This window comes from Medicago sativa, chromosome 8, assembly GCF_051527215.1.
Source record: "Medicago sativa cultivar Bolivia chromosome 8, Bolivia_mono, whole genome shotgun sequence".
Lineage (NCBI taxonomy): Eukaryota > Viridiplantae > Streptophyta > Magnoliopsida > Fabales > Fabaceae > Medicago > Medicago sativa.
Genome location: NC_140756.1, coordinates 74,294,946 through 74,322,299, shown reverse-complemented (window position 1 = coordinate 74,322,299; position 27,354 = coordinate 74,294,946). Strand labels below are relative to the sequence as shown.

The 27,354-nt window shown below is 35.6% G+C and overlaps 3 protein-coding genes across 23 annotated transcripts; 1 reads left to right on the top strand and 2 right to left on the bottom strand.

The window, feature by feature from the left end:
• Nucleotides 1-1,748: 1,748 nt before the first annotated feature.
• LOC146901432 (uncharacterized) lies at nt 1,749-5,056 on the bottom strand. Of its 9 annotated transcripts, none has more exons than XR_015021872.1 (4): nt 4,661-5,056; nt 3,705-3,765; nt 2,275-2,315; nt 1,749-1,954 (listed from the first exon to the last, which is right to left on the bottom strand). XR_015021872.1 is itself a non-coding variant. In XM_085733601.1 (2 exons), the coding sequence occupies exon 1, from the start codon at nt 4,985-4,987 to the stop codon at nt 4,691-4,693; it is 297 nt and encodes a 98-aa protein (XP_085589727.1). In that variant the 5' UTR covers nt 4,988-5,056; the 3' UTR covers nt 1,749-1,954; nt 4,661-4,690. The 9 variants fall into 9 exon arrangements, 3 of the variants coding, with proteins under 3 accessions (XP_085589727.1, XP_085589729.1, XP_085589728.1); XR_015021876.1 differs by having other exon boundaries at nt 4,723-4,957; XR_015021873.1 differs by lacking the exon at nt 2,275-2,315.
• A 1,077-nt stretch (nt 5,057-6,133) lies between these two features.
• Nucleotides 6,134-11,456, top strand: LOC146901431 (O-fucosyltransferase 29-like). The gene is made up of 9 exons (XM_085733600.1): nt 6,134-6,800; nt 7,343-7,433; nt 8,160-8,236; nt 8,870-8,958; nt 9,101-9,290; nt 9,467-9,648; nt 9,960-10,062; nt 10,476-10,804; nt 10,890-11,456. Exons 1-9 carry the CDS (start codon nt 6,591-6,593, stop codon nt 11,233-11,235), a joined length of 1,617 nt encoding a protein of 538 aa, XP_085589726.1. The 5' UTR covers nt 6,134-6,590; the 3' UTR covers nt 11,236-11,456.
• Nucleotides 11,457-13,200: 1,744 nt separating this feature from the next.
• On the bottom strand, nt 13,201-26,711 carry G2484-1 (protein). Of its 13 annotated transcripts, none has more exons than XM_085733599.1 (17): nt 26,607-26,711; nt 26,412-26,524; nt 24,108-25,678; nt 23,745-23,993; nt 22,812-23,192; nt 21,857-22,242; nt 21,138-21,586; nt 20,382-20,434; nt 19,689-19,796; nt 17,546-19,593; nt 17,273-17,381; nt 16,493-16,670; nt 15,006-15,073; nt 14,816-14,931; nt 13,876-14,736; nt 13,598-13,694; nt 13,201-13,510 (listed from the first exon to the last, which is right to left on the bottom strand). In XM_085733599.1, exons 3-17 carry the CDS (start codon nt 25,666-25,668, stop codon nt 13,491-13,493), a joined length of 6,684 nt encoding a protein of 2,227 aa, XP_085589725.1. In that variant the 5' UTR covers nt 25,669-25,678; nt 26,412-26,524; nt 26,607-26,711; the 3' UTR covers nt 13,201-13,490. The 13 variants fall into 13 exon arrangements, with proteins under 13 accessions (XP_085589725.1, XP_085589723.1, XP_085589724.1 ...); XM_085733597.1 differs by having other exon boundaries at nt 26,439-26,524; XM_085733598.1 differs by having other exon boundaries at nt 26,412-26,501.
• Between the last annotated feature and the right edge of the window lie 643 nt (nt 26,712-27,354).

The window sequence follows — 27,354 nt, the reverse complement described above, 5'->3', positions numbered from 1 at the left end:
TCTCCTACATCAAATATGAATGCATGAATATTATAATCGTTTTATTATGCTTCCAAGTTCCAACGATGGGGATATTCCAAGTTTCCCCTTAATTTTGTAAAGAAAAAAAATATTCTCTCAATTTTTTTTTTAAAGGAAATATTCTCTCAATTTTAAGCGGTGGGAACAGTTTAGGATAACCTTGGTTAGACCAAGCTTTTTCTTTTAAATAGATATAATTAAGGATTGTAAAGAAATATACCTAGCATACCAAAAAAGTCAAGCTATGAATCAATCTCTACTCGTGTACTAAGGTCGTAGTTTAAAATTCTTCGTCACTCCCCAAGAATGTGATTTGCAGAGATCAAAAACTATAATCCTCCCTCACAATTTTATCACTGCTTAACCAATGAAAGAAACTCACGGATTTTAATCGACTCTATTGGATTCAGCCTACTATGAAGTCCCATTTTTGAATTTATAATTTATAGTTTATGTCTTATAAACTCATTTGATTAAAAAAAATTGTTTAGTAATTATCACTTTCTGATAAAACTGTAGTGTTTGTCCTCGTGAGTTTAGCTCAATTGGTTGGACAATGCATAAAATATGCAAGGTCTGGGGTTCAAACCCCGGCCACTACCAAAAAAAAAAATTGTAGTGTTTTTTGACGAGATAATCAAAGTAGTTTATAATTTATCTCAATTTTACTCATGTATTCTTAATTAAAAAATATAAATAATAATTAAATATTATTCTAATGTCATTTATTTATAAATTAGTTCAGCTGTTAATTTTACTAAATACTATGAATTTCAATCAGCTAGTTTTTATCGGTTATTCACTATTTTAATGAAGTAGAACCTAAAACATGTAAAAGACATGTATTTTCTGAATCTTATAGCAGAATCAGATGCTTCTAATGTGGTTTTAGCGTTAAATGCTCACTAACAATCTCCCAACTATGTTCGCTCTATTATTCAAGATTGTATTAGTTTTAAAGGTAGTTTTCGTAGTTTAAATTTTTTGCATGTTAGGCATGAAGCCAACCAAACTGCTCATTATTTAGCTAAATATGCTCTTAAGAATTCAGATTGCATATGGATCAAAGAAACTCCGCCTGCAGTCTTGGCATTTGATTTGTTGTCAGACTTTTGTCAATGAAATTGTCTTTAACGTAAAAGAAAAAAAAACAAAAAAAAAAACATGTAAACTTGAAAATGTTGTTTACTCCAATGAATCAAAGAGAATATGTCACCGTTGCAAATTTGCACATGCGTTTGTTATGTAATGACAAAAATTGAATTTGATTAAAATTAGATTATATAAAATTGTTTCTAATTAAAACTAAATTGAAGATAGAGTTGTTAATGTCTCGATAAATACATTCTTCTAAAAGTAAATTCAACAATAAACCAAAGTGAAAAAATCATTATAGAACTATAATAAAAAACGTAGAATTCATTCTATTTGTCAAGGAAAAACGTAGAATTAATTTTAGATAAAAAAAATCAATTTTCTCCACAAACAATCAAAATGTCAACATCAATTATACAAATCTATAATCAATTTTGACTCCATCAAAAATGGAATCGAACATACACGTCTATTTATTTAACTCACTTCCCTCCCTTTGAACTAATCATCTAACCAGATTATGCTTATGATTTCTTGATTAACTTATAAGAACTAGAGGAATCAGTTTACTAGTCACACACGTTTGTAGACGGTAACATAGTTCACGTTTGTAGTCGGTAACATAGTTCACGTTTGTCCGTATGAATAAATATATCAATTAGGGAGAATATTTTTTATTTAACAGAACAAATCATTTTCTAAGCCTGAAAAAATTACAGCAAGTATAGCCACTTTCTGGGCACCAATGTAACAAAGACCATAAATCCAGCTTACAAACTTAAAAGGCTTTCTTCAATATTTCTTCTAGCAAGTCACCTTGGAACTGATAGACCAAGCTCTAGAACAAATAAAACAAAGGCTCAATTAGTAACATGCTTCCGTAGAAAACCTAAATAAAACACAAAGAGCCAAAGACTGAAGAACCAAAAATTTAGACAAGTTCATACACAATTCAGTTGCAGTGATGCTATCATACAAGGAAAAACTACAGTAGTTTATATGTAAACTAAAAAGTATAAGCTACATTAATATGCCAGTCATACAGTTTGCTTAAGAGAAACATATGTTATGGCTAAACACATGATTGAGTACAAACTATGAAACGGTCGTTAGGATTTCTCGAACAGGTCTTCAGAGGGTAAAAACAAAATATCCCACCTTATGAACAGCATGCATGTCTCACGTCCCATCAATTGTATCTGGTGAAAGTAACAGTTATGTTATCATATTGTTCTTACTTAGTAAAAAGGGATCATTTAAAATATTATAATTTCTAAGAACTTTGTTGAATTTCAAGAGTCCAGTATGTTGTTGTAAATCAAGACTCCTAGTTTCAATTTCCCTACATACCACTTCAAAGCTTTTGTTTTGTCTTTCACAATATATCCAACAGGAAAACCTTTGGAGAAAATTCTATACCATACACTCAAAGTTCCGACTAAAGGTGTTTTTTCAGTCAAATTTAACCATGTGATAGATTATATCAAGTATCAAAATTTTAATCCAACAGAAAACAAACTTGTGTTTATAAGCTCAACTATTTTACATCGTCACCCATTTGTTTACATTAGGTAGAGTTTAAGAAGTAGATGTAACCAATTGAACTCACTAGCAAAAGCTTTATATAATAATATGGCTATTTTAAGAAAATTTGTGAATATTTCGGCTCACCATCATGCCAGACTAGTTATGCACTATGAAGCACGGACACCGGACATGGACACCGACACAGCCAAAATTTTTAGAAAATCACATAATTCAGTGTAATTATGTGTCGGTGTCGGACACGACACGTGTCTGACACGGGGACACGCCTTATCCGAGAAGTGTCCGTGCTTCATAGGTTATGCAAAACAAAATGTATGGAGAAAATGCACAAACAATGAACAAAACATAGTGACAAGTAGATAATTACTTAGAGCCATTTTTGGGAAACACTAAAGAAGAGCAGGTATATGGAACAAAAATTCACAATGCATCTAGGGTTAGCTGTTGGGTCTTACTGCATTATAGGGTTTGAAATGGGCAAATTCTGTGCTGCCCACTTTTTCTACTTTTTTCTGTTGATTTCAGAGTTAATCACAACATAAGGATACAAATAAATTAACTTAATCAATTTTATTTCCCTTAGGGTGTGTTTGGATTGAGGGTTTAGGAGGAGAAAGGAGGGGAGGGTTTACTTTTCTTTTTTAAATTACGAACTATATAACATGTTTTTCTAAAATAAATTAAGTTTGATTGAAGTATTATAAGATCGTTTATCATGTTAATATGTTAAATTTTAAAAATTAATTCATAGTGTCCGTAATTTAAAAATGAAAAGTAAACCCTCGCCTCCCTTCCCCTCCTAAACCCTCAATCCAAACACACCCTAAGAGAATTAAAGTTTCTCCTCCCTTTTCATTTCTCAAACAAAAGAATAGAGAACCCGCTATCCTATGGAAAATCTACAGATTTCCAAATAACTGGTGAAGCCGCCAAAAGAACTTTTTCTTCAGGTAACAGAAAAGGAAGCTCTATTCCTAATATTTCTGAATAGATTACTAAATTAAATATTAAAACTTGAAAGAACACTAATTTGTTCATACTTGATAATGAAGAAGAAGGCCTTAATTGGCTGGTCCCGCATACTCCCAATTAACTATGTGCCTGCAGGAACCAAATTTTCCAGTTAGTCTTTCACTTTGTACTCACATCCGCCAAATAATTTTATTTTTTCCCCCACAAAACCAACCTACACGTGCCTAGAAACCCGAAGAGACAACAAGACCAAAGGAGGCTCTGGAAGACTCAATGTATTAAGATTATGCTATCAATCAATAGAGTTTCCATTGGCTTGGTAAAGTCTACAGGTGAAAGGTAACGAATAGAAAATTGAAAAACAATATAACGTTCTACTAACTAAGCGCCGCATGGATAGGGTCTATGAGCTTATCTACTATAATAAGTGCTTGTGGGACTATTTGGGAGAGCTTATGACATGTGAATAAGCTATTTTCAGCTTATTTTCAAAAGATCTCCAAAATAGCTTATTAGAGCAGCTTATAGCACTTCTATAACTATTTGACTTTATTTTATCTTTTGTTATAAAAATAGTTTTTACATAAACACTTACATGATAAAAAAAACTAATGCTACGAGGGCTTAATTAAGCTGTTTATCCAAGTCAGACCCAAGTGTATACAATAACTTCCCCACATCTTCATTACACCCATGTTTTATTACGTCTAAATTATCTATACCTTTTTTTTTTTGTTGTAAATTAGTTATTCTACATTTATGTAACTACTAAAATTACTAATAACATTTCATACAAGATACAACAGCATCACCAGTAAAACAAACGTTGCAATAACTTAACAAGGTATAATGCATCAATATCAATAAGCAAAATACCAATTCAATTGCAATTAAATATAACAGACAAAAAGAAAAAAAAATTGATTTTTATTTATTTGTTAACTTGAAAAGTTGATTTTGAATGCGGAAAATTTGATGAAAATTGATAGAAAAGTTGAACGTAAGTAGCAAGAAAGCAACTCACAGTGAGTGAATAATTTTGAAAAAGAAAACATTAGAGTCCGGGAGAGGTGCAGCAGAGAGTACCCTGTGAAAGCGATTGACAGTTCCTCGAAGTTACGCTGAGACGTGAAGTCATTCTCGCCGCCGCAACTGCGCTGTGAAGTGGCAACATCGACTGCACGCATCCAAGCTCCGGCGCAATTCTGGATGCAAATGATCGGCGAAGTGGAGAAGATGTGGCAGTGGTGGTTGGTTTGGGGATGGATGAGGTGCGAATGTTGGATTTAATTGCGGATTTGATGGATGAAATTGATGCTCTTTGAGCGATTCTGCTGCATGCGTAAGCCATTGATGATGAGATTGGATCGGAACGGAGGAATGAGAACAGCGCAGAGAAGGGTTTAGGGTTTTGTGATTTGCAATGGGAATTAACCAAACTTTTGGGTGAAAATTTGGGCCTTAGGTTGAAATGGGCCTAACTTCTTTTGCAAGACCCAAACAACAAGAAAAATTCCTTTTTCACCTCAACTTTCTAAAAAGACTATGCATATGTTCGGTACCACGGTGGGAATGTCATAATCACGGTGGATGATTCTGACATTGTGATACAAAAATAGACTGTGACTTCTCCTCAAAAGCATTTTTTTAGAGTTTTTCAAGTTGAGTATTTAGTTTATTTTTTAAAATTTCAATAAAGTGTTTATGTTTTCGTTCTCTTCGCTAACCAAACATTTCATGTAGTGTTTTTCCTTTCTTTTCATTAGCTTAGTGCAATACTCAAATTTGGCAAAACTGTAACATGACTTATGTGTGGTATTTTGATCATATCTTGAGTTATATGTTAGTATGGAGTCATATCAATTGTAAATGAAAGATAAGACCGATAACTATAATTTTCAGGAAAACACTTAAACCTAAATTGGAATGAGAAAGAGTGAGGGAAAAAAACTTTCTTGTAGTGTTAGGCGTGAAGGTAGCATCGCTGCGAGTTTTGTTTGGTGGAGGAGCCCCATGATGTGTAAGTTTGGAGATCAAAAGTGCAATTTAGTTAGTAAAATATACATATTATCTAAGTCATTAAATATAATGCTCATGTGTACGTTGACCTCATCATAACCAAGGGGAAACGAACCAAAGTTGAGGAGTTAAAGTAATATTTTGAAAATTTGAGATGTTAAAATGACCGATTTATAAAAGTTAGGATACAAAAATGCATTTTAGTTATTCAAGAAAAAATGCATATTAGTCGAATAAAATCAATGTAATAATCTCTATGAACTTAACTCAGTTGGTAGGAATATTACATATTATATGTAAGGGTCGGGTTGGAACCACGAACACCCCACTTTCCTAACTTAAAATGTGTAAGCCAAAACTACTTAAAAAAAAAAAACAAATCAATGTAACAACCGAAAAAGAAAAAACATATTAGATTGTATTCCAAAAAAAAAAAAAATAGTATAAGATCTATGTCATCCATCCTTTACCTTTTTTTGACTCAAATGTCATCGTCACCTGAATTAGATTTGGTTTGTTATTCGGTGATTGATTTCATTCATTGCCAATTGGTCTTGTTTCATTTTCCTTTCGTATTCATAGTTCTCTGTTTTCATTAACGCGAAATTAACCAACATTGTGTTTCTTCCCCCACTTATCATACCTTCATTTCATTATTATTTATACTCGCAAATCCGATCCTATTCTAAAGTAAGTGCAATAAACTAGAAAGCAATAACAAAACAATTTAATTTGAAGCAAAATTGAAACTTGTCTCCAAAAAAGACCAAAATCCCCATTCTTGTTCATAACACAATTTTGAAAAACCCTAAATCAAGATTCCTTTTTCTTCTAAAGACTTGAGCTTTACCACACTACAATGCCCCATTCTCCAATGGGGTTTTAGATTTTGAATTGATGAAGATTTTGTGTTTGGTTTTGTGACAAAACCCCAAATGGGTGTGGTGAAGTCGTGGTTGTTATCCACGAACCACACTCACTCTAACACCAAAAATGCCATCTGTTCGAGATCCATTCCATGGTCGGTCATTTGCGGTTTCATGCTTTTCGGGTTGGGTCTCATTTCTCTTTTAACCGGTCACGTTGTTTCTCATCTTGAATGGTACTCTCAACGATTCGTTCACCGCAGTTTCTTCTCTACACTGGTTAGTGTTCTTTTCCCTTTTATTCATTATTATGTTACATTTATTATGTTGCTTTTTGTATTGCCAATGTGGTCTACAATAGGAATAAAATAAGTGTTTGTCATATAAGTGCTTATGTATAAGGCTATAAGCTATTTATATAACATAAGAAAAATAAAGTTAAATTGTTTCCATAAAAGCTATCCTGTAGCACTTATGGAAATAAGCTGAAAATAGTTTATGAATATGTCATTAGCTGTTTACATAAGCTCTGTGAAACAGTCTCGCAAGCAAGTGTTAATGTTAGTGTTGTGTAGCAAATGTGAGTTAGAAGTCCCACGTTGCCTGGAAAAGTGGAGGTTGAACACTTTATAAGTGAGAAGACTCACAAACATAATGGCTTAAGGTTTTGGGTAAAGATGTGGTGTACAATTCACTTGTATGGTTGCTTTGGGCCCAATGTGGATGATTCTCTAGGCTCCCCTCGTGACCCAGTCGTCAGTAGATAAGTTTAAATAAGTCAATCCAAATATGTTGTGTAATTGATGTGAATTTTTTGGTAGGATGGAAATGATCATGCGCCAATTGATATTTGGGAATCACAATATTCTAAATACTACTACGGATGCAAAGAAAGGGGACGTCATTTTTATCGTAAGTTAATTCGCTAACTCTTTGTTTTGTGTTTGCTAACTAAAAATGGTACCTTGACATGTATGTATGATTTTTTGTCTAGTACAGTTCTGATTTTCATTGCACCAAAATTTGAGTCATTTTCATTTTTAGTATTAATCTAGATAGCATATTTTTTGATGATTTGCTAGCTGTTGATGTATGAAGCTTTATTTGCCTAATGGTAATTTTAGACTGATTTCAAGGAGCCTTCTAAGTCTCCATGTTGCTATGTGCTGTTTTTTTCTCTCTCTTCAGTTATAAAAAAATAATAACAATAATATCTTCACTGCTTTAGGATAGATTACATCAGTAGGTTAACTAGAGACAGATGCAAATCTGGCATGAGGTTTGTTAGATGCAGAGACATTTTTATCCACTCATTACCTCCCCTTAACATGATCTAAACTCAGTGGCTCTCTTCTATCACTTTATTTTGACTGATAAATGCTCCTTTCTAATTATATATTGATTGATGAATGCTCCTTTCTAATTATGTTATATATATATTGCTTCAAAGCCGGACTAGTGTGACCTTGTTGAAAGAGGCTTTCATGGCCCCTTCCATTACACTGCTATGAGAAAATTTAAGTGTTCCATTTTATACTTTGTTTTATTTACCCATAGACAATTTGTTAATATTGGGATCAATCATTTTAGTTTTCTACATGTCACTTTCTATCTCATTATGGTAATTGGATAATGTAGCTGCTATACGCGAGCGCATGTCAAATGGCTACTTGCTTATTGCCGCGAGCGGAGGACTGAACCAACAAAGAACTGGGGTAAGTAGGATACAATTTTTATGATATGTCATCTGTTCTCACTCACTGGTGCGATTTTTAATTACACCGTCGTGGATGGATAAGTTTAATGTATATGGAGGTCTTAGTTAGTTGCTCTCCTACTGATTGAAATCAAGAAAAGGACAGCAATGATTTTTTTCTTAGCTCGTTTGTTCCTTTTTCAGTTGTTTTTGAAGAATGCGAGGCTAGATTGATTAGGTTCTTTTCAAATTCCTGATGATATCGATAGAACTAGTCACATGTTCTTATTCATTAGTTGCTGCCTATGAAGCATGGATACGGACACCGGACATGACACGGACACTGACACGCCGACATCGATAATAATTTGATAAAATCACATAATTCAATGGAATCATATGTGTCATGTCGGTGTTGGGATACGCCTAATCCATAGAGTGTCCTTGCTTCATAGGTTGCTGCGTAATATCAGCGATAAAGATTAGATTGAGAAATTGTATCAATCAGCATTTATTGCAATCCTATTGTTAATAGAGCCTAGTGTAATCTAATTAAGACACAGAAATAACAAATTCAACAATAACTTTTTTTAATTTCCAAATTAAAGTAATGTTATTTCTATGGAAATGACAATCATGTTCTTGACTTCAGATAACTGATGCTGTTGTTGTTGCACGGATTCTTAATGCCACACTTGTTGTACCTGAGTTGGATCATAATTCTTTTTGGAAGGATGACAGGTAATTTGCATATTGTTTTATACGGTCATTACTCATAATCATTGATTTTAGACTAGTTTATAACTGCTCATTTGATAAAACATACCTTTTTGTAATACATTATAACTGCTCATTTGATAAAACATACCTTTTTGTAATACAGTGACTTCGCCAACATTTTCGATGTTAATTGGTTCATTAATTATCTGGCAAAAGATGTTACTATTGTTAAAAGAGTTCCAGATAAGGTCATGCGGTCAATGGATAAACCCCCATATACCATGCGTGTCCCGAGGAAATCAGATCCTGAATATTATCTTGATCAAGTTTTGCCAATACTCTTGAGACGACGGGTAAGGTTGCATGTTATGATCTAGTATTTGAAATTTCGTGATTGTTTTCACAAGAAAATGTTTTGATTCTGTAAATGCCTGTCATGATGAAACACCTAGTAGCTGGTTAATGTCAGTTTTGATAACTCCTTTTGGAATTCAATTGTGGTGGTAACAGATTTTTCGGTATTTTACAGGTTCTACAATTGACGAAGTTTGACTATAGACTTGCCAATGACCTTGATGATGAACTACAAAAACTACGTTGCCGTGTTAATTATCATGCTTTGAGATTTACAAAACCAATACGACAACTTGGTCAAAAAATTGTAATGAGGATGCGAAAGATGGCAAACCGTTATATAGCAGTCCATTTGAGGTGTGTTCAGTGAACCTTGTGTATGGAATTTAAATTTAACTTCCATCAAAGGCAAAGTGGTGTGAGCTGATCATCAACTCTTTTCCTTATGACATACATGTTGTCCATATATGATCTCATCCCTATATCTTTTGGTGTGTCTGGTTGATTTGTGTTCCCATTTTCACAACTCCTTTATCACTGTCTGAAATTGATTGCATATATTTGAAAAATTCAAAAATGTCAAATTTTTTACACAGCATTATAATAGCAATATGTAAGGTTTCAGCCAATGTTTGAATTCTCATGATCTATGATGATTTATGGCACAGGTTTGAGCCAGATATGCTGGCATTTTCAGGTTGTTATTTTGGTGGGGGTGAAAAAGAAAGACAAGAGCTTGGTGAAATCAGAAAAAGGTGGACAACATTGCCTGTAAGACTACAATCCTATGATTTCTACTGACAAAACCATATCATTTCCACTGACAATAGTTTCTCCTTTTATCACCCATGGGGCAGTAATCCTGACTTGTTCAAGGATCTATTCATTTGAACTTTTAGAAAATAATGTGATTTTAAAGTTGTGTAAAAATATAATTTTAGGTGTTGGTTTTATAAGTAGAGGTTATTTCATTATAAAAAGTAGTTTATATTTTAAACGTTATAATTTCAATGTTTTTTCAGATGTTAAAAAGTAGTTTTTCAAAATAATCTGGAATCTGATTTATTTTTTCAAAGTTCTATATTTTTTCAAAAGCTTAACAAACACAAGCAAACAAGCTCCAAAACTAGTTATTTCTTTACCAATATCAAGTGAATGAGCCATTACCTCTTGCAATAATACAGGATTTGAGCCCTGACGGAGAACGAAAGCGTGGGAAATGTCCTCTTACTCCTCATGAAGTGGGTTTGATGCTGCGAGCGCTTGGTTATACAAATGACACATACCTGTATGTTGCATCGGGGGAAATATACGGTGGGGATGAAACCATGCAGCCTCTCAGAGATCTTTTCCCCAACATCTATACAAAGGAGATGCTTGCCGAGGAAGAATTGAAACCTTTTCTTTCATTCTCTTCCCGCCTAGCTGCTGTTGATTACATTGTTTGTGATGAAAGTAATGTATTTGTTGCTAACAACAACGGTAACATGGCCAGGATTCTTGCTGGTCAAAGGTAATATTTGATTCTTCCTTGTTTGAAAAATTAATATAAATTTTGTTTGATAAAGGAAAAACTGATTTCTTCTTGTATGTAACAGGCGATATATGGGTCACAAGAGAACCATTAGACCAAATGCAAAGAAGCTTAGCGCGCTGTTCATGGCGAGGCATGAAATGGACCGGAATACATTTTCGAGAAAGGTAAAGGCGTGCCAAAGAGGATTCATGGGAGAGCCAGGAGAGATGAAAGCTGGACGAGGAGAGTTTCATGAATATCCAAGCACTTGTGTCTGTGAGAAACCATTTATAGACGAATTGAGTGAAGATGGAATCCGGCCACCTAAGCTCGCATTTAGAAATCTGACAATAGGAACTGACGCCGAAATAAACGGAGGAAATGAAGAAAGTTTTGAGCTACCAAAGCCAAATGAGAGAACATATTAAGCTGAGAATTGCAAGAGCAACTTTGGTCCCTTTCAAGTTGGTGGCATTATTAAACTTGGCCATGATGAAAATCTTGTTATATGCTGTGATGGCTCAATTTAGATCCATGTATAGGGGAAAGTACGTAGATGACATCAACGCCCTTGCAAATGTTTATAGATATGTGCTCTCTTTTTTTTCATTGTGAGCTCAGCTATAGGTAAAATGTTTTTTCCACAAAATTGAGTATTCTCCCACGTTGTTTCCCGTTTAGTAACGGATTACCTGACGACTTAAATACTAAATATGGCTAAAAAAAATCCTCAATTCATGACAGCACTCACACAACACCAACATGACTCAAACCAAGTGCATTATACCACCTACAGCAAGCTGGAGCTCTTCTGCTTCTTCAAGTGCAACGATGATGGTCTCTATTTCATCGGCAAAGCAACTCAGTTACTGGTATGTGTGTACGAGATGACCAAGGTCGTTTTGTTATGGCTTGAACGGATTGGCGTCACATGAGGCTACATGTGGGCTTATATCAATCTCGGCAATGGACGATTAGAGCTGGTTTAGGACATGTTAGTTTTGAACTTGATTGTAAACAAGTTGTTGATGATACACTCATTGATAAAATAGGTAGATCAAAGTATGGTTCACTCATACATGAGTGTAGAAACATTAAAAGCAAACAATTTTTCAGATTGTTTTTACTAGGCGACATGTTCGGGCATCTATCTCTCATGTCCCTTGCAGTGATTTTCACTTTCCTCCCGGTTGTATCTTGAATTTTCTTGATAATGAAATGAGTTAACTTGATTTGAGTAATGAAAAGGCATGCATATAGTAAAAAAAATATTTATGTGTTGGTTCCTTACATCTATTTGATAAATTTTTCCCTTCAACTTGATGAGTACTTTCATATTACCTAGAACACTTGAGGCTCTCCTTCATTTCAACCACTCAACTTGAATTTGATAGTTTGTATCTCCTTTTATTTCTCCTTTGTTTTATACTATGGATCTTAGATATTTGAACTGTGTAATTTATGTATGATATGATCTCAAATTTTCACCTCTCAGCTACAAATGCATCATTTTTGCTATAATTATATTCTATATACCTTGTCTTGATTTTACTCATGTAGAAGTCGCGTGCTTCTAATCTCATCCTCCAAGTTTTCAATCTCATTCAATTCACCATTCGACTCTCCAAGCAAGATTATATCATATGTAAAAAACATGCATCTCAATGGTAGTACATCCAAAACAAAAGTAAAAAGGTAAGGGTTTAAGGTTGATCTTTGGTACAATTTTATTGTTACATGAAAATCATAAATGATACAATTTTGCGTTCTCATACCCGCCAAAGTCCCCTTATGTATATCATTGATAGCTCCGTTTTTAGGGCATTCCACAAAACATCTCTAAGCACTTTATCAAACGCCTTATCCAAATCATTGAAAACTAAGTGCAAATCTCTTTTATCCATCCAATATCACTCAATCACAAAACTAAGTGCAAGTCTCTTTTATCCATCCAATATCACTCAATCACACGCCGTAGCAAGTAGATTGCTTCCTTCCAAGATACATGTTTTACTTCATTTTTAGAAAGATGAATTATTCACGTACAATATTCAAATCCATTTTATAATAACTTTTTCGCTTTCAAATTTTATGATTTGTGCCATTTACTTTCACTCTTTTGGAAGCAAACCAATGGTTATGTATCAATTGTCTCTTCTTCGTAGCTGACCTGAAATCAGAAACGAAAATAAAAGGGTTCTTCTAACTCCAGAATCACAGATGCTCCTTTCTCTCAGTTTGACCAATTTTATTTCGTATGTTGTGTCTAAATTCCTTTTTTATAGCTCGGATGACTATCACTGCAATTATTATTCGAGTTTTTCCCAACCTAGATTTAATGCGATGGCAACTTGGCAAGAGAGGCAAAGGAAAAAAATGGGAGCAAAAAGCAGTTGTACAAGTTAATACTCAAGAAGTATTATGTTACCATTTGATATATTGGCATGGATAAATTTCACATACAGTCTACAGTGCATAAGATGAGACAGGAACATCAAAATTATATTGTGAATAAGATTGACTCGATATGAACAGCTACCAACTAGTCTGCCTAAACCCAAAAAAGCAAGAACTCCCATTGCTATGTTCCCTATTATATAATATACAACTTTATGCAGAGTATGCGAGTCATCCAATCGCAGTTGGTCTTCCAACTGAACGGTGCCCATCGCAAAACCTTCTTTCAGCCATGGTTATTATTACCTGTCAGAGTCGATCATTAAGTTAAAATCCTGGCTACAAAAGCAGGAGATTAGCTGAAAGTAGAATTATTATAATACAGATTCTTACCCCTAGAAGTATTACGATTTTGGTTTTTCTGACTTTTTTCATGTGAAGCTGATGGAGTCTTTGTGATAATTAAAGAGCTCTGTATTCCTTCCAATAACTGACGATCCAGAATCAACAACATCAGGCTTAAAACAAATGGCTAAATTATCTAACATGAATTTTTTAACAGATTTATAATTTTGAAAAGAAAAAAAAATCTGATGCAATTGAAAAGAAAAAAAAAATCTGATGCAAAACCTAGAACAATTGATTTCAGTTAGCAACAAACAGATTCTTACTCTTGATGTTGGTTGGATCTTGCGATTGGATCTACGAGGCTCAAGGACTTCTTCAGATGTTGATTTCACCGGATTTCCATTCGAAGCCTTTTCCACCATACCCAACCTACCACCAGCAGGTGCAGGTTTTCCTTTACTTACTCTTGCTGTGGGAGGCTTTTTAGTGGGATAAGATTCAGTTGAAGATGCCCGTGAGGAATACGAGGTTGGTCCTGCTCCCGTGGTTTCAGAATAGGATGCCCTTTCCATCTGATTTTCACGCTGAGATGCACTGTTGAAATGACTTGAAGTATCCTTGGTCCTTTCTCTACGACTTGTCAAATCATTGGTAGGAAAGTTTGAAGAAGGTTTTTGTTTTGATGGAATCACTCTACCCAAAACGTTCTGTGGCCTTCCAGGCTTAGAAGTGGGCTTGAAGTCAGCTCTGGGTTTTTCCTTAGCATCGTGTATTGAACTGTCTTTCCAACTACGTGATCCTGAAGCATGCGGTATTGAAGAATTTGCAAACTTAAGTGAACCATTTCCTCCCTCATTAATCCTACTTGTCCCATCCGCGACATAATGCTTGCTTACTTCCATAAATTTTGTATTCTTCCCCGGTTTAGGAACTCCGAAAATCACTCTTGGTCCTTCTTTTTGAAGACCAGACCTCGCCAGTCTGTGTACATCTGGTTTCTTTTCATTCTTGTTGCTCTTACCAACATTGAACACTTTATCATCTTCAGTCAAATTCAACAACCTCAGTTCAGTGGGATTAGCTGATTCCGCAGCATCAGTACCTTTAGAAGCCTTGTCTTTTCCTTTTGCTAATTCTAGTGCAGAATTACCTAATTTAGGCCGTTTTTCATGTGGTGTATCACCCTGCATTCAAACCGCACAGTTCAGTACAGAAGGCAGGCAATGCATCAAGTTCAAACATCAGATTTTACAAACAAAGTACCTCATTGGTGGGACTGTTATTTGCTCCCACCTTAGGAGACTCGATCCATTTCCCATCATTCCAAATAAGGGATGGACGGAGAAGCCAGGCATCAAAAACTGATGTTTCTCCACTTGCTGCAGAAAACCAAATAGATTATGAATTTCCAAACAGCATAATTTAAAATTAATGTATTGGATAACTTATATACCTGGGAAGTAAACAGTAAATGTTTTAGCTTTCTTATTCTTCTTATCTTTAATAATTCCTTCCTGCCAACTAATAACAAAAATAACTAAATTTGAGGTTACTGCTACATAAAAATATAGACATAATATATGGAGTATATCACTATTATAAAAGGAAGTACACGATAAAGGTGTGGCAGCATAATGAAACTTTGGTAAGAAAAAAATTGATGTGAGACATAGGATCATCAAAATTATAATGTGGATACGATTTACTCGATATGAACAGCTGCTAACTAGTCTGCCTAAACCCAAAAAAGTAAGAACTCTCATTGTTATGTTCCCTATTCTACAAATTTATGCAGAGTATGCGAGTCATCCAATCGCAGTTGGTCTTTCAACTGAACGGCCAAAGCTATGATAACGAAATTGCAGTAAGAAAAAAATTGATGCTTCAAAACCAAACAACAGCAAGACCATTATTGGCCAAGCTTTGCAGCTCTTAAGTTTATGTAAAACAAAAGCCAATAACTAGGATGATGAGTCGAATCTACAGACACTTTTAGTGTGTGGTGTGCTTTCCCCCGAAGGAACTGAATGTGCACAATAAAAGATCTTATTTATTGGTCTAATATATACAGAAAGGTGGGTAATGTGTATCAGAAAGAACAGCTGTTCCTGTGCTATGAGCATAATGAATCCATCATTGCAATAAAAATTCATTCCCCATTGTAAATTTCTTGATTGGCATCTTCACTCTAAATAATGACCCATAAAGTTTACCCATAGCAACAAAATATTCTATATAATGCACTGAATGCAATTTTTTTAAAAACATTTAGTTACTTCTTTATATGAAAGGAAAAAAAAAAAGGAAACAAATTGGAACTAAATCACTTCCATGTATATGTTGGATTAAAGTGAAAGAAATAAAACCTTAATTGCAGTAGAACGTATCATTGGAAATTACCTTTTCAAACAAAACTTCATACTCCCGCCAGTCCTATATACTCTCTCCGTCCCATAATAAGTGAGCCATTTGCAAAAAAAAATAAAAAATATTGTCCCAACTTTTTAATACAATATTAATTGCTTTGTTCCAATTATAACTCTAATTAATACTACTTTCATCACTCCCAATTCAATATATTCTACTTTACATTTATGATAATGAAGAATGCACCAATATTTGACAAGGCACTCAACCATTTTTCTCTCTCTTTCACTTAACACTATTTCTCGATATATGTGAAATGAACAAAAGGCTCACTTATAATGGGATGGAGGGAGTATAAGAGAAAGTTGGGTCAACTTAAGTTGATGTATCTGGTTCAAAATTTGGACCATATACATCAACTTTTGTTGACCCAACTTTCTCTTATATGTAAGACCGGAGAGAGTAGTATATAACCAAATACCCATATATAAGCATCAGTTCCTATCTCAGTCATTCATCAAAACAATAATTTATATTTCTTGTATAAAGTAAAAAAATAAAAAATAAAAACACCTTTCTTGTATCCATGCATCAACTCTATCCCCAATGGACCAATAATCTACCATATCTGGTCTTGGTCTTTTCCTTGTCCCTTCATTATGAAAACTGGTAAGAGAACGAGCAGCACGAATTCTAGGGGGCTTGTCTCCCTCACCTTCAAGTGAAACCCATTCCTTTAAAGGCCCTGCACCTAAAAAACAATGATTTTTTTTTCTTATTCACAACGAAAGAGGGCCCACTGCATTGGACAATTATATAAGATCTTCGTTTGAAATGATCATTGATTAGTTCACATCCAAGATGCAAGAAGGTATGATGAACATCACACTAACAATTTAAAAAATTCCATATTCAAAATGCTTAATTTAAATTTAATTCCTCAATTAAAAATTTATTGATTAAACCTATGACAACCACCTTCAGAAAAATGTCAAAGAGTTATATGACCTTATCTATTAGCTGTGTACACTCAGATGTTCTCTTCTAGAGAAGGAGGGGGGTAGCTCAACTGGTTTGTGCTAAGGGTTAAGGAGTTGGGGGTCCTGGGTTCAAACCCAGACAAGGGAGTAAATATTAATCTAACAATTAACTACTAACATTTGCCATTCAAAAACAAAAAAACAAAAACTATTCTAGAGGAGTCCTGAGTTTACACACAATGAGCCCTCCGTTGACTCTTGCAGATATTGAAAAAATCAGAAAAACGAAACTATGTAGTTTGTCTCATTGGTCAAGTAGTTAATATTGTATTTCATTTTCATAAATAAAAAAGTATGCATAAGCTTGACCAACCTTCATCGGCTACAAGAGCATTGTAGCATACATATGCTTTGCCGTCCTTCAAACTTAATATATTGGCTGTGAACCATGCTGCTTTAAATTCCTTGCCATCTTTAAAAACCTGATGCACATGATTGCTGTAATTAGCCAAGAATGCTTAATGAAAACCAGGGCATAATCATCAGCAAAGTTGTTATGATAACATGTAACAATAAAATCTGTGGTCGTCAATCTAACTACATTAACTAAATCACTAAAAGAAAGGAAAGAGTTCATTAAAACAACCTCTACATGTGAGCCCTCTTTGATATTATTCTTCTCCCGATTTTCAAATCCATTGCCATCAGTTAAAGAAGCCTGTGTTTCAGACTCGGGAAGCACGTCAATGGGATTGACTAAATTAGAAACCTTGTGGCCCCTTGATCCGTTTGAACTATTTTCATTGATGCTGATAATAGATGAAATGTCATCAATTGATCTCATATGGTCCAGTGACATCTCATTATGCACCTTGTGAAAGGGTGACTCCTGACCTACGGCAATCTGCTTCCGCATTTCCTCAGATGAGATATCTCTGTTAGACATTTGAGAGGTTTCTGGTCTGTCTCCAACATTGTCAACACTCACCAGATCTCTACTCATGCCTTTCAATAGCCCAACTTGCTGAGAAGACTCTTGGAAGGTTTTCCAACAACCCTCTGGACCAGCTTCTACCAAGTCGCTTAACGGCAAAGGATCGCCCATAGTAACGATCTTTCCAGCTTGTGAAACAGCTTCTGCTGCCAGCTCAGCAGCCTTCACAATAGCATCCATATTTTCAGCTCGTTTTCTGGCAAATGAGGCAGCTTCAACACTCCTTCTTGAAGCCTCCTTTGCAGCACCGATAATATAGCTAGAGCTATTGGCTCCACTTGCACCCTTCAAGATGGAAGCAGGGGTTGCTTTTCCTAAGTTACCCATACCCTCGGAAAGATAAATTTGGCAAGAACTCTCATGACCAGAAACGATCAATGCTTCATCAGCCATCAGTTTTGCTTGCAGTGCAGCATTTGACGCAACACTGGCAGCTGCAGCTGCTGCCTTTGCAACAGCAGCTGCTGCTGCAACTGCAACTGCAGCAGAAGCTAATTTGGCCTCAACATCTGATGCCAATCCAGAATTTTTTTGCTTGTCCAACTGTTTCCATATATCCATGCTATGATTCACCGCAGCAGCAGAAAGAGCAGAAGCTTCCTCTGCATTTATCCTTGCCTCCTCAATTTTTGTAAGAGACTCGTCTGACATAACCTTCTTCTCAACATTCCAGCCACTTTTGAGGCGATCAGCAAAAGATAGAGGAGATACAGACTGAACTGATTTTTCCACAGCAGTTACTGGCACATTCAGAACAGGGGTTTCGGTGGCAAAAGCATTAGATATATGGCTGCTGATGACAGGAGTCGATAATACTAGGTGGGACTGCAAATGAATGGCCTTCTTGCCAAGATCCTCGGACTCTGTTGTAACCTTTTTCCTTTTTTTGGACTTTGGATCAGAAGAATGTTGAGCACGTGATACCATCGCATTGTTTGTACTAAACAGAGGAGTAGATGGCAGAAATACAGGCTCAACTGATTTTTCAACAGTAGTTACTGGCACATTAACAGCAGAAGTTGCAGTGGCGACAGCAGTGGATATATGGCTGCTGACGGCAGGAGTTGATACTACTAGATGGGACTGCAAATGCATAGCCTTCTGACCAAGATCCTCAGACTCTGTTGTAACTTTTTTCCTTTTTTTGGACTTCGGATCAGAAGAACGTTGAGCATGTGATACCACCGCATTGTTTGTATTAAACAGAGGAGTAGTTGGCAGAAATACACTTTGTAGACCTAAATTAGAAGCTGGTAGACCAGGTGGGACATTTTTTATGCTAGAAGAAGGTACAGAAGTTCCTTTTGTTGAACTGGACTTAACTGTATCTGCGACAGGAGATGCAGAAGGATAGGAACTGCTATCGAGTGCAGGAGTAGAAGAAGCAGTCCATGGTCCACGAAGGGGGGGCTGGGATATCCGAGATGTATTATGCCCAAGAAAGTTTCGCAGTGGTGGAGTTTGATTAGGATACAAAGAAGTGAGCGCCTGTGAATAATCCAAAGCAGGACCTCTTGCAAGGGCACTAGATTGCAGGGAATCACATGAGGGAGTTGGTAGACTCCAAAGGGGAGATGACAGAGGAATAAAAGGGTTTACAGTGGTTGGAGTACCCTTGCTACTGGCTAGGCCAAGAGGTGAAGAGATACCCTTTCCTTGCTGTTCACTTTGCTTAACTGCCAAATCTGGGCTTCTAGTACCTGCAGGATCTCATTACACAATAGTTACAAAATGAACGCAGAGGAAAATCTAAACATGTTGTGTATATGTATATACACGTGTATCATAAATATACCGGATCGTGATTGCAGTGGTGTTTCTGAGTTAATTGGATGAGATTTATGACCCTGCTGCCTTTCCAAGCATGAAGACCAGGCTTTCTCCCAAAAGTTCCGTCCACCATCTGAAAACACAATTTTTAGGAGCTTAAGGGTGTGTTTGGTTGTGAGAAGAAAATGGGAAGAGAGAATGAGGTGAGATAGAGTATGGAAAGAGAGAAGTTGATGAGAAATAGAGTAAATTTCAGATAGTGTTTGGTACAAGAGAGAAAGGAGAGAAATAGAGGAGAAAGAAGTGTGATTAATTTTTGAAATGACTAAAATATCCTCACACAAAAAAGTGGATATACAACAAATTTATTTTGTTTGAATTTAAACTTCATATAAAAATACTGTAGTTTTTTTTAAATAGTAGCTGCATAAGATCAAAACCAGGGAGAAATATGGAAAAGAATAAAAAAATCGCAGCCCCACTCCCTTTCTTCGCACATGCAGAGAGAAATGCAAAAGGCATGGGTCCCACCTAATATTGTCTCTCTTCCTAATCTCTCTTTTAAACCAAACACAAGAGATTGGCTATCTCTCCCCAACTTCTCTCTCCCCTCTTTCTCTCTTTCTTATTTCTCCTCCACCAAACACACTGTAAAACTTTGTTGCAAACAAGAGAAGAAAGAAAGCAAAGAGATAATGATTTTGAAGGGGACAAAAACCTGGACCACCAAAAGCAGATAGCATATGGGCCTCCTCAGGTACTACGCCTTGACTGCAACAACATCAATAAGAAAAATGATCAGCACAGTTGATTATCATACCGGAGAGTATAGGCCAATTCATGCTGCCTGAACAAAACCCTTTCTCAAAGATACAGACATGATTAATGCTTTGGCTTCAGATAAAAATCATTAGAAGTTGGGAACGGCATAGAATATGTCTAAGGTTGAACACACCAAATTGAACTGAGAGCATTCAAATAAAACTGCAAAAAATTCCCTTTTTTTTAATCAACTATGAGGGAGTCAAAGCATCACAAAAACAAAGATTTAAAATTGCACTGGTTATATATATATATATATATATATATATATATTATAGTTAGTAATATTAATGGATATTATATAAGAAAGCTTCATATTAAATTTATAACAAAGAAAATCAAAGGTAAAAGGGAAAATAATAAAAACCCATAATAATGGCTTTTATCACTAGTCATTAGTTAAAATTTTGAAACAAATAAAGTTAAAAAAAAGAAAGAAAAAAATGGGGGAAAACACTCACAGCTGGCCCTTTTATTGTTCTAAGAACCAGTCGAATCGACCAGTCCGGTCCAATTTTTAATAATATGGATATAAGTGTGGAGTGGAATGGACGAAAAAACATGATTCATAAACACACTTGCACATCACAACTAAGTAGCATCCATAACAATTAAATAAATATAAATCAAAATAGCAAACATTCGAACTCACATCAAAGCTCCATAGACAAATATTTGTGCGCGCAGTTGTACTTGCTGAACATCCATAAAAGGCTGTTGAAACAAAACAGACGCAGATGCAGCAGAAGTGTTCAAATCTGGAAATGGCTTTGTACTGATGGAATCAATTTTCCCATAATACTGGTGTGCCTCGTTGGATTGCATCAACTGGAAACCAGATGATGGGCTCAGAGATACACTAGTTGATCTACCCCCTTTTTCTGACCGTCTTGCTGGAGTTTTTTCTTTACTTCCTTTTCTAGATGATTCCTTTCCGGCTGTCTTATTAGGTGCTCGCCTGGTTTTGCGCTCAGGTGTAGCTTTAGAAACACTTCGTGCTAAATCACCATCAGGTATTTGTGGACTTCCATGAGATACATGTCCAGATACACTGGGTTTGGGAGTACCTAATTCAGAAGCCAGTGGAGATTCTGCTAGAACCTTCAATAATAAGAGAAAAAAAGAATAAAATAAGTCAACACTCCATAAGGAAAATTACAGATTATATTTTATTATAAACTTTCAAGAAGCCATTACAGATTATATTTTACTATAAACTTTCAAGAAGCCATCTTGCGTGTTAAGAGGGAAACTAATTTAGGAAATATAAATATGAGAGAATGACATTCATATAGGAAATATAAATATGAGAGAATGACATTCATATAAGAGTGCATTTAAAATTTTATTATGAACTTCAACACGAATTACCACTGATTCCTTGTTGGCTGCAATAACAGGATGGGGAACCCTCTCACCGGCATTTGCTCCTATTGGGGTCAAATTTGTAATGTCTTTTTCAGACGAATTTGCCACTAGATCTACCTCAGGAGCTAAGCTTCTCCCATCTTTAGATACATCATTCCCCTTGTGATCATGATTAGAAGATGATGTGTTTGTTGCATCCATCTTAATGAACTCAAAAACTGGAGGGTTCAGATCAGCAGTAGGCTTAACTTTATTCCCACACTTTTTAGTTTCATGAGGGCTTCCAAATGTAACAGATGGTCCACGATTATCATAGGAAGGATTGGCAGGACAGCCTCCAGTCTCATGCAGCTCATTATGAAAATCGGGAAAAGAAGACGATATGGAACCTTCATTTGCAAACAAAAACCACCTATAAAATTGATCTTCTAATAGGTATGGAAAAGTTGAATGAATGTTACAGAAGAACAGGAGATGTATATTACAATTATGACCAATTTACCTTCTAAAAAAATCAATAAAAAACAATTCAGCAGATAGTTCAAAGATACTATTTTCAACAATTATACCAACATAAGATGGGGTCATTCTAAAACAGGAGGACAAATTGGTAAATATTACAACGTGTTCCAAAGTTCCAACCAGAAGTTCAATGCTATATGGACACAGCCAGCAGAAACAAGACTAGACAGGAAAAATCAAGTGCAGATTCAAAAAAGTAGACAATTGATCAGGAATAAGATGCAACAACCACAATCACATACGCTATGCAGAGACCATAAATAAGGTGGCATGCTTAATATGTGCAATGACATGCTCTAACATAACATTCAAGAATGGTTACATGATAACAATGTGTTCCTAGAAAAGGGCAAAGCACGATCAATAAGCAGAGACGTTAACAATTTAATTACATCTACGAAATCACAAGAATGGACGAGAATATATTTAAGATTACCGGATAATTTTGAGCATGGCTTGTCACGATGCTCTTCAACTGCCTCCTTATCATCCTTAATAAAAGAAACAGTAACTTCATCACCCTGTTTCTCTATTGATTCACATAGATCAGTAGCCATACTAGAATCTTTTGTGCACTCGTGATCAACCTCACTATGTCTTTCTTGAGGTTCACCAATCTTTTTAGTAGCAGTAATATGCAGATTATCGGAATTTTTTTCACTTTTAGTTCCAGCAACAGGACAGGGATCAACTTCCAGTTCAGAAGACCCAACAGGAAAAGAATCACCTGCTTCTTTATCTATTTTGGCTTCAAAGTCTTCCTTTTCATCAACAGAAGCAGACTCAACATGCTTCATCCTTTCAAGCTCATGGTGATCTGTAACTTCAAGTGTGGACAGTTAGATTGAGAGCAAGTGACGGAAACTATAGGAAAATGATAAACCAGAGAGAGAAATCTAAGTGACTTGTTAAGTGAAATTGATGAAATGATTTGTTTAAACTTTCAGTAAGGTACGCAGATAACTTATTTAGAGGTCAAGCCTTAAGAAGCTCAGCGTAATATCACAATATGGAGATTCAGCATATTCTGTTGCTACGGTTATTAAGCACATATAACACTCGCGTAAATAAACTCCTGATATCTCAATATGAAGATTCAGCATATTCCGTTGCTACGGTTATTAAGCACATATAACACTCGCGTAAATAAACTTCTATATCGATACATATATGAACTAGCTACTGCACTAATGGACACAATTCTGCAAAGACGAGAAATACCATCTACTATCTTGCAGGATGTTGAACTAATATTTTCTAGCATATATTTTGAACCTGAAAAATAAGGTGCAAAGAAACATCGAAAATAAACTCAAAAATGAGTTGGATCTTCTATTAGACCAACTTGATTTTCTAATTTGTAATATACCTGAACTGTTGACCGGCGTGACATCAACTGATACTGTGGAGGTTTCAACACTACCTGCACCAAGAGATGATGAACAAACTCTCTTGTCAGCAAGATGGAATTGATCAACATCACAAGGAATTGTGCTCGAATCAAAAGGAGCCTTTTCACTCCCTTGGTCAATGACAGAAATGTCTTGACAAAAATCTTTATGCTCGTCAGATTTGTTATTTTCACATACTTGAGTGGTCTCGCCCAAATTGTAAGACTCTGTAGAAACCATTGTATTGAAAGTTAAAAAACTTGCTCTGTTATCACTATTTCCTTCACTGGCTATAGAAGTGTTTTTGTCCACCACAGCAAGCATAGATGCCTCTGACTTACCTAACAAATCATCTGTATCCATCTGGTTACCAATGTTTACCAACTCCTTCTCCTTAGAAACACTGCTCTCACCAAATGTCTTCTCAATCATCACCGTATTCAGCTGATAATTAGGACAAGTTCCACAATCAGAATTACTGACCTCAACTTTATGCACCTCAGAACTAGAATCATCTAGTATGGTAATCTTTGGAATGCCACTTGTATTTAGTGCAGATTGATCATCCGTCAGAGGACCTTTAATCAATAGAGCATCGTTATTAGCATTTCCTTGGGATAAATCTCTAAAACATGCATCTTTCCCCTCAGAACTGGAATCATCGTTTATTGCAATCGTTGGCATGGTGCTTGTATTTGGTGCAGATTGATTATCCACCGCAGGATCTTTAACCAATAATGAATCTATATTTGCATTTCCCTGGGATAAATCTCTAAAACATGCATCTTCACTTCCTCTTTCTGTTTTCTGCAGGTTAGAAATACCATTAGATACAGTGTTCAAGGATTTCTCTAAAGTATTTATCCCAGTTGCAAGGCCTTCAACTACACTCTCACCTTCCAAAGCTTGTTCCATATGGATTAAACGGGGTGGATTATCAGAATGATTTGCTTCACCCTCAACTGTATTTACATCTAAACTTTGAGTGCCAACATTAGAATCTTTGTTGTTCACGGAAGACTCCAAATCCTGCTTACTAGTTTGTGTTTCTAAAGAACTTTGGTCGTCGTCACCCATGCCAACTATTTGATTTTGCACATTTTGAACTTTTAAGACTTCACAGGTAGAGATATTCTCTGTAGAAGCTTCATTCATATTAGTCATCACCACAGAAGCAGATGAGTTATCGTTAGTTTTTTCATGTGCAGAACCATCAGCTGGAACTTCAACTTTCCTTTGGTTTGTATCAAAGAGAATCCCCCCAGACTCGGGCAAGTCGATGTTGCGATGCATATCAGGTGGTTTCGTATTATTTAAACTTCCATCTATGGATGATTCACCTTCACGGCCCTGGGAAACTCCGGCCAGAGACTGCTCCATTTCTACATCCTCTTTTGATCCGGACAAGCTTTCATGAATACAACTGGGTGGCTGTGTATCAGTAATGTTATCTTTAAACTCAATGTTCTCATCTGGTTTTTGATTGGGATCCATTTGGTTGGCTAATTCATCACAGGCATCTGACTCTTGTATAACAATAGCTTCTTCGGGGATAATGTCCTCCTGCCCAACAGATTTTAATAACATTTCAACAGATTCCGAGGAAGTCGCCTCAGACCAAACATTATTATGCCTTGACGTAGAGCAAGTTTCAGCTGCAGTTGAATTGAACTCTGTGCCACTACTTACCCGGGAGTATGCGTCAATCCACTGATTATCTTCGTTACTTTCAATGCCAAGGAAAACTTCAGTATCAACCAAACTATCAAACCTTAAATGACCCTGAAGGCTTTCATCAAAATCAAACTTGGGGTATTGCCTTAATACTGGAGGAAATTTGTTACTCCCTTCACCGGCTAAATGAAGATTCTGGCTTTGAAAATCATTGTCGTCATAATCCATGGGTGTATCCCTAAAAAACATTAGTCAATCAGACTACAAGAAACGGCTAGAATAATGTGGCCAAACCGAATATAAACATTCATATTCATAAATAGACGAACACAAAGATACAAACAAAAAACAGAAGCTAAAAGAGTTGCATACTACATCCACCAAATATACACACTGACAGTCAGATCGCGCAGAATGTGTAGCCACCCCAAAAGCACTAAGGGCATAACAGAATATGGAGTGACTGACACCACAAAAAAAGAACATAATAGTCTCAAAATATCATGCCATAAAGAAATTTGCAATGCTTAAAATTTCAGAAACACTCCATCATTATTTGCCCATATTGTTTGTTGGAGTGATTTCAAATTTTAGAGTAAAGGTTGTGCATGTGTGTATGTATCTTGAGAAGGATGGAACGGAATTGTCCAAAACGGAATGAAATCAAGCTTTTAATCCATCATTTGAGAATGAAGCCCAGATTGTAAATTGGTATACCTTTAAACACAGTATCAGAAATGGAATTGTATTACACTATATATTGAATGAGAACCTTTGAACTACACTTTTGATGGAAGGCGAGTTCAGTGTCTAACATGTGTCGATGTGGAACACAACACCGACACATGCGATTACATTCAACTAAATCATATTTTTCAAATTTTTACCGTGTAGACGTGTCAGTGTCATGTCAAGTGTCTACTTGAACCCTATACCTCCAAAACAAAAACGAAGTTGGAGATGAAAAGTACCATAATAATAAAGTGTAGAGACGCTACCTCCATCCATATGGCGACGAAATCCAGCTCCTTTTGATCTCACACCTATTCTTCAATCATCAACTGCATCATCAACAACTCATTCACTGTCAGTGTAAAATAAACAAATCAAAAAATAATAGAATACGAAAGAGTTCGATGAAACTTCGCCGGAGATTATGAACTTACCGGTGAATATGAGTTCCGGCGATGAAATTAGGGTTCCGGCGAGAAAAGGGAAAGGCGAATAACAGTGAGAGAAAAGTAGAAATGAAATGACATAGAGAGTGTTGTGAAGCTTCCAAGTGGAATTATTATTTTATATTTATTTTTGTTTTGGTTTTGTAATAATAATAATAATATGAAAATGTTTAATCAAAAATAATAATAATATGAAAATGAAAAATATTCGGTGTTTTATATTCATTTATTGTGTTTTGGCGTCTTGCAACAGAGAGGAAATATAGAAAGAGGAATGCTAGCAACACTCTCTTTTGAGCACTCTCTCTAGCACTCACTCTTTCATTGGGTGAAATCAATGTATGTCCCACCACTTTATGTGGGTTTCATTTCCAAAGTGTAGGTCCTACATTAATTTCACCCAATAAAAGAGTGAGTGCTAGAGAGAGTGTTCAAAAGAGAGTGTTGCTAGCATTTCTCATATAGAAAACAGGTGTCGAAATCAGGAAGGTGGATTCTTTTCCTCGTACCGTTACATATCCACATCGCTTACGTGTTTGCTGAAAAATAAATAAGCTTGCTTGGCGAAGGAGCTTATAACACATTGATAAACATGACGAATAAGGTAGTCGATTGAATTAGTATTGTTTAGCAAGAGAGGTGTATTAGATTAGGATTTTAAAAGATCTTAAAAAAAAAATTGTTATGAAAAAATCTTGTGGTATTCGAATAAGATTTTCTATAACTTAAAAAAAGT